Source organism: Miniopterus natalensis, chromosome 8, assembly GCF_054644295.1.
Source record: "Miniopterus natalensis isolate mMinNat1 chromosome 8, mMinNat1.hap1, whole genome shotgun sequence".
Taxonomy (NCBI): Eukaryota; Metazoa; Chordata; class Mammalia; order Chiroptera; family Miniopteridae; genus Miniopterus; species Miniopterus natalensis.
In genome coordinates, this window is record NC_142088.1 from 76910000 (window position 1) to 76923578 (window position 13579).

Genomic DNA, 13579 nt, shown 5'->3' on the forward strand with positions numbered 1-13579 from the left:
CATTCTATTTGCCCCAGGCTTCTATCCTGTGAGGTAAGAACTGTGTACCATTTTGTGCTTTCTCTTTGGAAGCAGGGCAATCGGAGAGTCTAAGCAGTTTAAACAAAAAGTAATAAGGGCAATGTGAGTGTAAATGGAGCTAGAGCTCAGAGAAAAACCAAAGTCAAACAGAGCCAAGGCTCCAACTCTTGAGTCCTGCTCAGCCTCCTAGACCTCTGTACACAGTCCCTCATGCAGTTCTTTAAAGAACCAAGGAACTCCCCCGCCTTAACTGGAAGTCCCATTTAACACGGATTTGGCACATCCATCGTTTCCCACCCGTGTGACCTCCACTTCCTGGGGTCCCTGAAAGAGTAAGACAGAAGCTGAATGCTGCAACTTGGAAGGAAAAACAGCTTCTGAGAATCTGTTCCAGTGCGTGACTCTTAAGTTAAAAGCCACTGTTAGAGCAATTACCCTCAACTGCTGTATCTGCCAGAAAAAAGGCCCTCCTACATGTAAGGCCAATGAAAAGAGCTGGCCAGGCAGCCCTGGCTTATAGGGAAGTGTTATGAGAGTGGCAAACTGCTTGCTCACAGCTGCTTGCCAAAGAAATCTGACTGAGCAAGAATAAATGAGGGAGAAACAGGAAAAGGCGAAAGTCAGAATCCCTGTAGCCACAGACTATAAATCCTGATCACACAAAACATGGTTCAATTTAAAACTTCAGGGTCTGAAACAGGGTATTTTCTTAGAAGAGAATAAATCTTCCAACAGCACAAGCACAGCCAGAGATCAGACAGTTCTAAACAATACCTAGTTTAAATGCTGAGCACACAAACCAAAATATGCCAGAGGCTGTGCTCCTGCTCACAGAGATGTATCTTTAAAATGCAATTTGACCACAAGCAGATTCTACTAAGGACTTTTTTACTGTAACCATAAATGTAAGGACCTCTAATCACTTTATATTGGTTTTTTTAGATATTATGATGATTAAAAAATATATTCCACTAGTGCTTTACATCTTTCAAAGGGTTAATCTTAAACTGGGGGAAGGTTTCCTTAAATAATGACTTACAAACTCATTAAAAAAAAAATCTTATGGAACAACTAGTGAGGAAATGGAATAAATGCAGATTTTCAAACCACAAAGTCTATGACCTATGATAACGATTTGTTTAGGTTATGCCATCAAAGCTCGTAAAGCAATAGAAGCGATAGAATGGGAAAAAGGAGATGCTGGAAAAAAAGGAGAAAAAAGATACCCAGGGACATCAGAGAAGCCCCATGTCATCACAACTTCCTTGATACTGAGGCACACAGAAGAAATACTTGATGCTAATAATTTCTGTAAGGCCAAGTTTCACTTATGTAGAGAGGTAAAAGCTTAAGAAAAAAATAACACAAATTTACCCGTTATTTACACAGTTTTAAAGAGTGCCAAGGATGGCTTAGTAATCTGACCGGAGGTAGTTTTCTGTTAAGACAGAGAAGATGCAGATGAGTGAAACAAAGAAACGACACACACTGTGATCCTTACCAGAGCATCCGCAACAGCAGCTTCAAGATCTGTGCTTGTGCTTAACACACGCATGGCATTCACAGAACCAGGTATTCGTCCTGCCTGGCCAAGCCCAAACCGGTCTATTTAAAAACAGAAGCAAAACATACGTCACTTTAATTCACATTTTCTCAGTTCTTTGCCAGGGTTCCTGCCTCTTCCCACCTATCCAGCAGAGGCACTGGAACTTTTCCAGCCAATTTTAACTACACTGGACTTGTATTTTTAACTACACTTGGTTACCAGTGGCAGAGGTTACAGTGTTCACACTTGGTGCCATCGTGCCACAAAGCACCCTGACAGTGGAAGTGGTTTTTTTAATGATATTTTATTTTTGAAAAGTGCTGAGACATGGGAGAGAGAATAACTTATTATAGGAGGGAACTGAGCTATGAGGTGAGTCTTTCAGAAAATCTATTTAGCATTCCCTCTAGAGGCAAGTGGCCCTGAGTCCGGTCAAACTAGAAAGCTTCAAGGTTTGACAAATGAGTTCTAATGCAAAGTGCAATAGTCAACATTTGAAACAAATGTATTCAACTGATCGCTCTGCAAATTTTCATTAGTGTCACTACTGTTTAACTACTATTAATTAAACTCAATTAATATTAGGCATATGTTCATCATAATTCCTGTACCAAAGGTTATTTAAATCAGTTTATTAAAATTCTTTAATAATCACCACAAAAAGCTAGCATCTTAACTGCAAAACATTAATAATTCGGACGATACTGTATACATTTTTCCTGAGTCCCTCAAAGGATTTTTAAATGATAGTCTTTACACATGTAGACAAAATGGATAGAATCCAAAGGATTTAAAACAAATTTTACTGTTTAAACTACTATTCTAACTTTTTAAAGTCCCTTTAAATCAGTTCACCAGCCTTCCTTAAGAAGTACTGAGATTTAAACTATAATAGAAGGTCTATGTAAGTTATACTTCACAAGTGTATCACTATTTTCTTAATTTAGAATAAAGGAAAGCTAATATCTGTTTTACATAAATTGATCTTTCCTATAAAGTGATATATACATACACATATATATGATTTTAGATATGTAACAAAACATCACCTACAAAACTGGTGAACTTTAAAAGTGAAGTGTTATTTAGCCCTTTTAAAATTCCAGTTTTAAAACATGTACATTTTCCATCGCCACAGAAAGAAAAAAAATGTACGCACTGCTAATCAAAAAAGTTAAAATACAGTCATGAACTTTTATAAAGAAACAAAAACTTGTATGTTATACTATCCCCTTTTTTAATGCACTTGATCATACTGAATGTCATCTTCACCATTTAAGGCAATTTAATTCCATATAAACTAAAGAGAAATCATAGAACAATTATATCTGTATACCTGTATAGATAAAAATTATCAGTTGAAATATGAAACAATTATGAATTCAAGATTTATTGTGCACGTAGTTTCACGAATGATCTTTGTTCATCTTTTTTTCCCATTAAAAAAGGGTAGATAGTAAGGGATTTATGAGTAACAGAATGAAAGTAATTCAGTTAAAAGCCATTTAAAAATTACCCAGCATGAACTTAAAAAAAGTCTACATAAGATTTAAAAAAAAATTAGATTTCATGCCAGCAATTCTTGCTCCAGGGATAATACTGATTTTTCAGACACAAATTAAAACTATAAGAACAATGCAATAATTCTTGCTTCCCAGATGCATACAGCTTTGTCATACACAGTGACTGCAGATCATTCTATATGTATCACAGATAATTTGAATTCCACATCTTAAGAGGAAATGTTTGTCTGGATCTAAGCAAAACTGTAAGCCTTTTATTTCAACCAGAGCAAAATCTGTTCTACATTCTCACTGCTGTGATACTATTATGAAGCTCCACTTCCAAGAGGTGGGCACATATGACTGTACCCTTACTCTGGCCCATAACCTTCAGTGGAATGTGCTCATGAGAGCATAAATTTTAAAAATGCATAACTGGCTTCATTTAGAGGAGGAACAGAGAAAATATCTAACTCAGTGAATTGGTCAGAATTGTCACCTGTGATTTAATAGGACTGTGCCTTACTCAATACTGTAGTCATTAGTACAATGACTGTAGTCAATACTGTTAGCATATCGAAATGACGCCAGTTAAATCTGGCAAACTGATATATTATTGTATGCTTACTTTTGCCCCAATGGCTAACCAGTAAAGTTTTGGTATTGTCAAAATGGGGCTGAGATAAAAAGCTTGGGGTTCAAAGGCTGCAAAAGCGACCACTGGTCTGACTATATTATCTGAATCGTGATCTTGTTTTTCCATAAAAGTTTTAGACCATCCATTTATTTTTATACATATAATTTTATGTATGAAATAATCCAGTAACTAAATAGTACCTCCAAACTAGAACTTGACACTAATAACTAACTAGTAATTACCACTTTATTGTGAACAAAGACTTTGGAGATGAAAGACTCTCTGTTGGATGGTATTCATACCCCATTCCCCACAGGGACCCTTCTGATACCTAGAGTTGGGTGGCTTTCCTGGGGGAAGGAACAAAAGAGGGTGAGAAGTGTCCTACCCTTTATTTTTGCTTTGTTTTGTTTTAACATAAATATGAACACTGGAGAAATGTCAAACAGGCTATAAAGCATCTACAGCCTATTAACAGAACCATAAACATTCAACAACTTAAAAAAATAAAAGCACATTGGGGGAAAAAAATGAGGTGCATACATGCCAAGTGCTAGCCAACACTGATGAAAACAAATGTTAAAATGGGTATGAAACTAGAACAGATGAAGAAGCCGAGTCATGCAGTTAGCACTTGTTCACCTGACTGCCCAACAGATTCAGCAGTGGAGAGAGCACTAGTGGACCTGGAATGACGTCGAGAGGCTGCAGGTAAAAGGAATGGTAACACCCACAGGGTTAACATAGAAGTACCCAAGACAGAAAATGCCACAGTCCAAAGGAAATGCAAGGACTGCTGCCAACAGGCCATGTTCTCTCATGAAAAGAAATGGTGCCAGATATGAATGGATAGCAAGTGCCAGTCTCCAAATTCCACAGCAACCTGCTGGCTCTCACACAGCTATTAACACACGGCACAACAAAGGCTCTCTAAGGTGCTCCTTATGCACCTACGAATCCAGACTCCAGGTTGATATTCACGCCATGAAGCCTCATCAGCCAATGTGAAAATATGCAACATGAAGAACATCAGGAGTCACAGAGCACCGTCTAAGTCCCAGAACAGAACAGCAGTAGGATGGATTAACTCAGCCCACAGGATGGCTTATCAGTATGTGATGCATATGCAACCATGCACCAAAAACAAAGCACAGAAGTTCATGTTATCTGAACAGAAACAATGAAATCACAAAAGGGGGCTCAACAACTGGAATTCCATTTTCTCCAGTCAAAATGTTTGTTCTGTTGCATGAATATCCTAATTAATGAATTTACTTTTTAATTATTAAAAACTTAGTTTTAAGTTTACTGGCCTTCCTGGGAGAGGCATTTGCAGTACTATGGTTATGAGCACTGGCTCTGTAATACAAATGGGGGCAAATCTTGATCACAACAAGCTGTAAGACCTCGAGCAAAGTACTTAACATCTCTGTCTCAGTTTCTTCATCTGTAAAATGGTGAGTTAAGAGAATTAAGAGATCATACATAAAGCACTAAACACAATGCCAGGTACAGAACAAACAGTGGTTAATAGTCATCCTAGTGGTGCTGAAGGTGGCAGTAATAATTAAGAGTAAATTCCAATTTACATTTAGACGTTAAATATTGTTTTATTAGCAAGTATACATAATAAGCATATCAATTCATCAATTGGAGGAAATACATGCTAAACTCCGTCCTCATGTGGAGACAATAACTTTTAGGATTAATTATGAAATATAAACTTGATTCAAAACATGAATTTTTGACCAGAGTGCCACACAATATATGGCTTTCCTTTACCTCGGGAAAACAAACAAGGTAATATGCTTCTATCATTACTCTGAAAAGAACATGATGATGCATCACAGAAAATCCCTCAGTTTGATGAAGTCACACTGAGCAGTGCTACTCCTCACGCACACCAGAATGTAGTGTCCTGTACATGTTAACATTCACAGTCATCAAATAGCAAAATCTCTTCAGTATCATTTATTTATTAAAGATCACGTCATTTGATAAAATGCACATATCTGTGGTATATGTAGTATTAAATAGCAATGGCTACTTGGTCAATAAGGACAAATTTTTACCAGCTTATAAAAAGGAAAAATTTTAAATTCCTAATTCTTTAAGCAGCACAAAAATAAATCAGTAATCTCTAAACCAGATATTATTAAATAGTCACTTTACTCAAGTAAGGAAGATGGCAACGTATTTTCTAAGACTGAAGCAAAAGAACCCTCACTTCATTATACAAGCTTATCAGTATCGCTTAACAGTTTAAACCAAAAATAGCTTTTAAGGCATACGTGACCTAAAGGTTTCTTATAAAGCTGTCCTTTGGTTCCATTTCAATAAAATATTCTATAGTATATCTGTCCTGTAATGAGTCCTTTGTCACAACCTCAGTAAACACCCGACAATGGAATCCAAGATGAACCCATTTACGTCAAAGCCTTATTTACAAGTCCTAGAGCCCTTGATTTCACTTTAAACTTGTCATTTTAACCATATAAATATGTATTCATACTATTAAAATGGGCCAAAACAATCTGGTGATAAAAATGCAAACTTAAAGCCAATATGCAGTCACTGAAACATAATTACTTTCACCACCCACCCTTTTGGGGAAGTGAAGGTTACATGTGAGTTGATAAAAAGGGGCTCTAACACACAATCTCACTGATTTCTAAAGGGAGCGGGAAATAATTATTTATGTAAATAAGAAAAAGAAAACTTCACATTCTTTGAAGGGCATAGTAAGTTCCCCTGGGAACCACCTTCGGGGGACTTATTTACAAATTCCCAGGTTGTAGCTCGAAGCCTGAAAATCTCATTCAGAAACATCGCTGAGTGCCCGGCCGGGAGTGGCTCAGCGGTTGAGCATCGACCTAGGATCCAGGCGATCAGGGTTCGATTCCTGGTCAGGGCACATGCCCGGGTTGCGGGCTCCATCCCCATTCGGGGGCCTGCAGGAGGCAGCCGATCAATGACTCTCTCATCATTGATGTTTCTGTCTCTCTCTCCCTCTCCTTTCCTCTCTCTGAAATCAATAAAGATATATTTAAAAAAAGAAAGAAAAAGAAACATCGCTAAGTAAAGCACTTTCCTTTGCCTAAGCCTGGAGAGGCCTCGCAGGCAGCACTGAATACAGTTCAGAGGAACAAATGTAAGATGTGAAATTATCATAACTGCTTTCAAATAAGACAGGGTAACAACCAAACTCTGAAGTCAGACCTGGATTCAAACACAGACCACTACTTAGCTGTAAGACCTTGAGAAAGTGGCTTATCTCAAGTCTGTTTTGTCATCTGTAACAGAGGGATACTACCTGTCCCAGAGGGACCACGAGGGATTATGCCTATCGACTGCCAGAACGGTGCCAGGTACACCTGAGCACGATTGTTCTTGTGGAACAAAAGCTTTATAAACAAATTTAATTCATGAAGGGAAAAAGGAATGGTATTAGAATGCATCTGAACAAATGTCACTGCTGCCCTGACCACAACAGAAGCCACATGTGAGTTCTGGAGCTCATCAGGAAGGGAAGCAGCCACATTCCCATCTTCAGCCTTGGTGGAAAACTTGTGTATTCCTGCATTCTGGGCTGTCACCAGATACACAGCAGGTCCATTTCACCAAGGAAAGTGAAACAGACTAGATCCCTCAGCCCCTCAGAGTTCAATTAGGACCTCAAAATAGCAGCGACTTGCCTGGTCCACAGACCACATGCTGGATTACAAAGGCTACTTCCACGGACAGTAACAAAAACACCAGGACATGTATGAAATAAAAAGACTGAATAGTCTCTAAGAGACAAAGTGGCCAATAAGCAGACTGAAATGTCCACTTATGTAACAGGTTTTCTAGAAGGTCAAATAGTGAGCAGGATGCATAGAAACAGAGCCTTAACTTAAAAGAAAAAATCACCAGTTCATTCAGAAAAAAAATCATCACTTGACTGGTTGAAAATTCTGACCTAATGCTTCAGATTGCTGAGAAAGAGCTGATGTGCACCAGGTAAACTGCCCAGCTAGATGCTCATGCTCTCAGGTGGACTCCTCACAAAGGCATCTCCCACCAAGTTGTGAGCAACCAGCAGGGCTTCTGCATCTGCCACCTGCTCTTCCTCAGAACTTCAGAAGCAACAACGGGTGCCAATGGACTACAGCTAGACGCTGATTACTGACACTGAGGAAGGTACTGGGAAGAAGCATATGACATTAGAAGGCACTAGAAGCAACTACTGAGACCTTATGCTTTCGACACTTTTATATCTGAAAGACCAGTTACATACTCAGAGTGAAAATAATAGATTCCTGCTGTCCACAAGTCCACATAACAACTCAGGCCAGGCCTAGGCCTCGTGGTTATAAAGTGATTTCTACTTGCTGTGCTTGTCAAGAGAAAAACATACAATTGTACAATCCTCCACATGACAGAGAACTCGGACACAATTACTGAAGAAGACAAAACATTTCTTTTATGTAAAAGTGTGTGTGTTGACAGATATCTTTGGGGATTAATAATGTGCACTATGGAGAAATTTATATGTCCATATTAGAGAAAGGCAAAACTATTAAAACTAAAAAGAAAAGGTAAATAAAATATTCTATAAAGGATACATGTTTCTTTTTGTCTTGTTTTTCCTGAATCCTAGAAACTGTTGAAATACAAATTCTGGATATAAGAAAAATTCAGGGTGGTGGTGGGGGAATGAACAAATCCAACTGGCCCCCTGGCTGGTGATCTGAAGTACAGTGCTTACACCACCCCATGGTGACCTAGTATTTACCTTTTCTTTTTAGTTGTAATTTTTTGGTACTGGGATGGCATCAGGTCACAGACATTAAACAGCCTATTAAGCCCAGGAAGAAAATATCTAACAAGAAACATCATGAAGTTTTGCACTGTACTGTATACTTAAGCAATTTATCAAAACGCTGCTTTTAGACTACTTGGAAGAGAGCTGTGAAGCAACTCAGCTAACAAAGCATGGCTAATATACTCATCCATGCTGCTTTTTAAGTTAATGTCATGACCCGAAACAGCATATTGACTGTCCTAAACATTATCATGACTTTACTTTTTTCCTTCTCTGAATTGACCCACGTATGGCCTAATCTTGGGCAAAATTAAACACAAGCGGTAGACATTCAATGGGTAGGGATAAACTCTGCATTAACTCTACTTTTAAGCAGCAATGAACTTGGGATGAGCTTCACCTTATGTTAGAAATGACCACACAGATGGGCTTGCCTGGCAGCAAGTGACCATAAGTAACAGCAGCACAGACTGAAGTGATGCTTTTTCCTCTGATATGGAAAAACTGGAAATGGCCAAAATTCAAGCATGCAGAGGGGGACAACAGAGGGTAACTAAGGAAGAGGAAAGGAAGAAGAAAGGGTCACAGGACAGCAGAGGAGGGAAAGCAGGTCATTCCACCTGGCAGTGTCTGGGACAAGCATTTGGAGCAGGGAAAGGACTCTGCTCCGAGAGCCAGCGCCTCCGTGTACTCACCCAGTGGAGGGAAGCCCCGAGCAGGGCTTGTATCTCGGCTGCTCTCACGGCTGGTATCGCGGCTGCACCCCTGACTCATGCTGGGTCGAGGGATACGGCTGCTCCGTGCTAGTGTGCAGCATGAGGGGTTTCAGAGAAGGTGAACAAGTTTAATGAAGACAGAAAAACTCACAAAATGTCAGTCACATTCCATTAATGTAATCACGACATTGTCGGCGCTGGAGTTCTGATGGCCGAGCACTATCCCTGCTACGTTTACAACTGCGGTGCCAACAGCGGGGGTTTGGACCAAAACTCGACTACGCTCAATGCCTCAGAAAGCTGTGAATTTTGGTATGAAGGTGAAACAACACCTAAGTGTAAGAAATGAAAAGAAAGCTTCCAAAGAGCAAACTGGCATCAGAAAATAGAAGCTCAGTCTTTAACACGATCAGCTTTTGGCACTTTAGCAACGTCTCCACAGGAGGTTAAGGACCAGTCATTTCCCTGTGCGCTGGGCCCTTAGAGACAACTTCACTCGGGTTGAACCAACGCAGGTGCTGGGACTGAAACCCATGCACTTACCTAAAGAAGAGCTCACTTCTCCCAGCCTGGCCTCCATACAAAGAGAAGTCATAGGACTAACAACAGTGAGAGAAGCTGCACACTTCAGTCAGTGTGCAGATGGCTCAAACATTTCATTCTCTAAACCAGCAGAGAAAGAGGTGGGACTGCTGTCCCTTTTTACTGGTCCCAACGTTAATTCCTGCTTTTGCTATGGGAATCCCAAACTCTGCCTGTAGTCCTACTCAAGGGCCTTCATTTATCTAGCCTTACACCAGTCAAACACTATGTGGACTGATAATCCCAATATTTGTGTTAGAAGATCCCTCCACTGACCTGAAAATGACCAATTACTTTATGATTATCTATGGGTAATTTTATTACACTCACATAAAGCACTGAAAACACGGTCATATGAGTAGCCTAAAGTCTCTAATATAACTTGGCCGTAAAAGATCAGCAAAGGCCATTATGCCCTTATTTTTCATTTCAATTTGAGAAAACAGAAATATAGTACTGGCAAAATATTTGGAAACAACCTGGTATAACAAATGTGTGTAGCCACCAATGTCACAGCTGATGATGACAACAAATATTTCCATCTTGAGAGGACCTACTCTTCTAGACTGGGTAGACATGCCTTCTTCAGAAATGTCAGAAAAAGTCAACGACTCACCAATGTAAAAACATGGCTATTTTCACAACAATGAATCAACAAGCATATACTGCCTATTATTTTAGAGCAAAGGTGTATTTATTGTATGGCCAAACCACAATGAGAGTATCTTACAAACCAGAATTACGAAGCCCCGATAACGACTACAAAGGTGAAAAACCAACCAACTTCTGACTGTGGTCTTTCTCAGAGCTAGAGCTGAATTAGACCTTGGAGGTATGTAAGTGGTGTCCAATGGCTTAGGTCTGCGCTGGCAGGCAAGGGAAGATCAAGCACAGGAAGGCACTCTAAGCAACAGCCAAAACTGGGCTACATTTGGAATTCTCTAGTAATTCATAAATTCTCCTTCATTTTGCCATAGTGACTGGGAGCATGGAGTTTCCACTCAAAGTAGCAGTGACTGTTCAATTAGCAATTTTTGATAACATTTTAAACAGCTCCTACAAGGAGGGCAAAAGCACAAGGTGCTAAATTAAACTCTTAAAAAACTAGGGAGTAACTGCAGACCCGCCAATATATGACAAGTTGCATAGAACCTACAAAGCAACACTGCTTATGCTCAGAGGAGCAACACTACATCTAAATGTATAAATGGCCTCTGCAGTGCCCCGCTAACTCTCTGGCTTAGCCACCAAGCCTCTCCTTAGGAGGGTTAGGAAGAGTCACATCATTTAAAAGAGCACGGTGCTGTGAGGTAAGGTACATGTGGAAAGTACCTTGGAGTTCTCTGATGAATGGCATACATGAAAAATTGTCTAATGCACTGCCTACTCCAAAACAAATAGTCAAAAGGAGAAAAACAGTCCTGGTAGTTTTTAACATATGTCATGCTTAGTTCAGCATTTTCTTATAGTTCTTGCCCAATTACTTCTGAAATTTTAGCCAGCTCTCACCCCCTTCCTTAAATTAACAAACATGCTATAGCAATGGGAAATCTCTGCTCTCTCCCTGCTTTGTGAAGACAATATAGAGTGAAAAGGGCTAGGTAGATATGATCTGAAATAATGATATGCATAGTTTTTTCTTGGATATTTTTTAAAATTTATCTTTATTGTTGAAAGTATAACAGATGCCCCCCGTAACATTGATCCCCTCCACCTCACATGGGCCACCCCCAATTATGCATAATTCTTAATGAGGTTTAGCCTCCTAGTACTTCACCCAGAGAAAGTTCATTCACTCGTTCATGCTGGCTAGCTCCTTTAACATACGGCTAGTAGTGACAGAGAGAGAAAGAATTCTGTTCACAATTTTGTAAAAATCTTCCCAGATAGTTGCCCCAAACCTCATTAGAGCAGAGCTCGTAGTTCAAATGTTGGATAATTTTAAACACTTATAATACCACTTCCAGAGACCAATCTACAACGAAGATTTAAAATAAGTATATAAATAAATCATTTTTACGAGGACTAATTAATTAGGTGGCCATAACCAAAAAACAATATACCAAACCAACCTGCCTCTGTACAGAGTGCCGACGTGAGCACATGGCAGACAAGCGTAACCGGGGCGGGGGTGAGGGTGGGGGGAAATGATGAAAGCATACTTGCTATTTGAACTTTCTAAAAGCAGCATTCTTAGGCAGCTCTGGAGTGCTGGGAAGCCTTAAGAAACCAACCATCTGATTGGCTTTCAGTTCTTGAGAGACACTTTATTCCACCTTTATAGTGTTTTAAGGGTAATCCTGACTTTTGCCTTTTAAGGAAGAATTCTACCAGAACTGCAAGCGAAGTAATGAAAAGTGCTGGAAGTTAAGTCATGAACAATCTCCCTCTCTTCTAGGTAGGTGGCATGGTCATGTTTAGTCTTGCACACAGTAGTCTAATTTAATTGCTGAAAGTAATTATTAATTTTTAATTCTTTCAAACTACACCAGAGAATCGAAAAAAATTTTAAACATATACCTAAAGAATGTGAGCTGCAAAAAGTCAAATCTTTCTTTAGCCTTTTTAATAGGTGAGCAGAAGAAAAAAACCAAAGACAAACTTCAAAAATATAATTGCTATAAATGTTAGCTATTTATGTGGCTTTATTATTTATCAAAAATAGAATAAAACACAAAAATGAAACAATTTACAAACAGTATATTCTTCTATTTGGTTGAATAGTTTATGAAGAAATAAATTGCCAAGAAAAAAATAGAGTAGCAGGATTTTATTTTGTTTCTTTGCTATTCTACAGGAATTACATCCTGATTTGCTTAAGTAAATGCTAATGAAATAGAGATTTGGCATCATTTTTATTACAGATGAGAAAGAAAACTTTTCTTAAGAAACATTATTTCAAACAGAAAATGTATTGCTGAACCAAACATAATTTGTAGATAACAAAAATTAATTCTCAGTGCAAATTCTAAGCCTAGTTTAGCTACAATTAAAACTATTAATTAGTCTGGGAATTATATAAAATATTCTTAAAAGATGATCCCTCCTGTTTTGAATATTTATATTCAAAGTTGCTATGCAATGAACAAAATATTTAGATACACAGGCACATACCCAGTATATACTACATGATCACAAAAATATACAATCTATTACTGAAAAATGCTAATATATCTGACACCCTATAAAACAGAATCTCTCAGATTACCACAGGCAGAAATGGAAGGGTACATTTTACTTATATATGTATCTTTATATCTGTGTGTAGGTGCATATTCTCACATTGTGCATAAATTTAAATAAAATATCTTTTAAAATCAGAATTATATGTATGACCTCAAAGCTTGACATATAACTAAATGATCCCTATAATGAGCATCAAGGAAATAACTTCCTTCAAAATAATGTTTTAAATAAGAACTCTTCAGAAGGAAGTGGCTCCTATTTAGTTCTTACTGATGGGTGATGTTGCATAGCATCTCTTTTAAAAGCTTATTAAATGTGGTCATTTCAACTATCCACAACACAAGCTTCATGGTTAAGACCATGTAATATCAGGTCCTAGAATTATGTTAGATGACTAAAGTTGATTTGTTTTCCAATTTTTCCAATTTCAAGAAGGTAAAAATGGCATTTTTAATAAATATAAAAAGTAAAATCTCCTTCACCCTCAATTTAAAAGTATGAAACGAATCTCTCCCCCACAAAGAATTTATATGCATAACCCAAGGACACAGACAATGGTGTGGTGAGGGACTGGGGAGGGGG

At 38.5% G+C, this 13579-nt stretch overlaps 1 protein-coding gene across 9 annotated transcripts in view; it reads right to left on the reverse strand.

Moving 5' to 3' along the window:
• The window catches only part of CLASP1 (cytoplasmic linker associated protein 1), a 267488-nt gene that overhangs the window by 69206 nt on the left and 184703 nt on the right, over window positions 1–13579 (reverse strand). For all 9 annotated transcript variants that reach the window (XM_087819914.1, XM_087819916.1, XM_087819919.1 and 6 more), the window contains one exon: window positions 1523–1626. In XM_087819914.1, the coding sequence (XP_087676040.1) occupies window positions 1523–1626 (104 nt within the window). The remainder of the gene's footprint in view (window positions 1–1522; window positions 1627–13579) is intronic.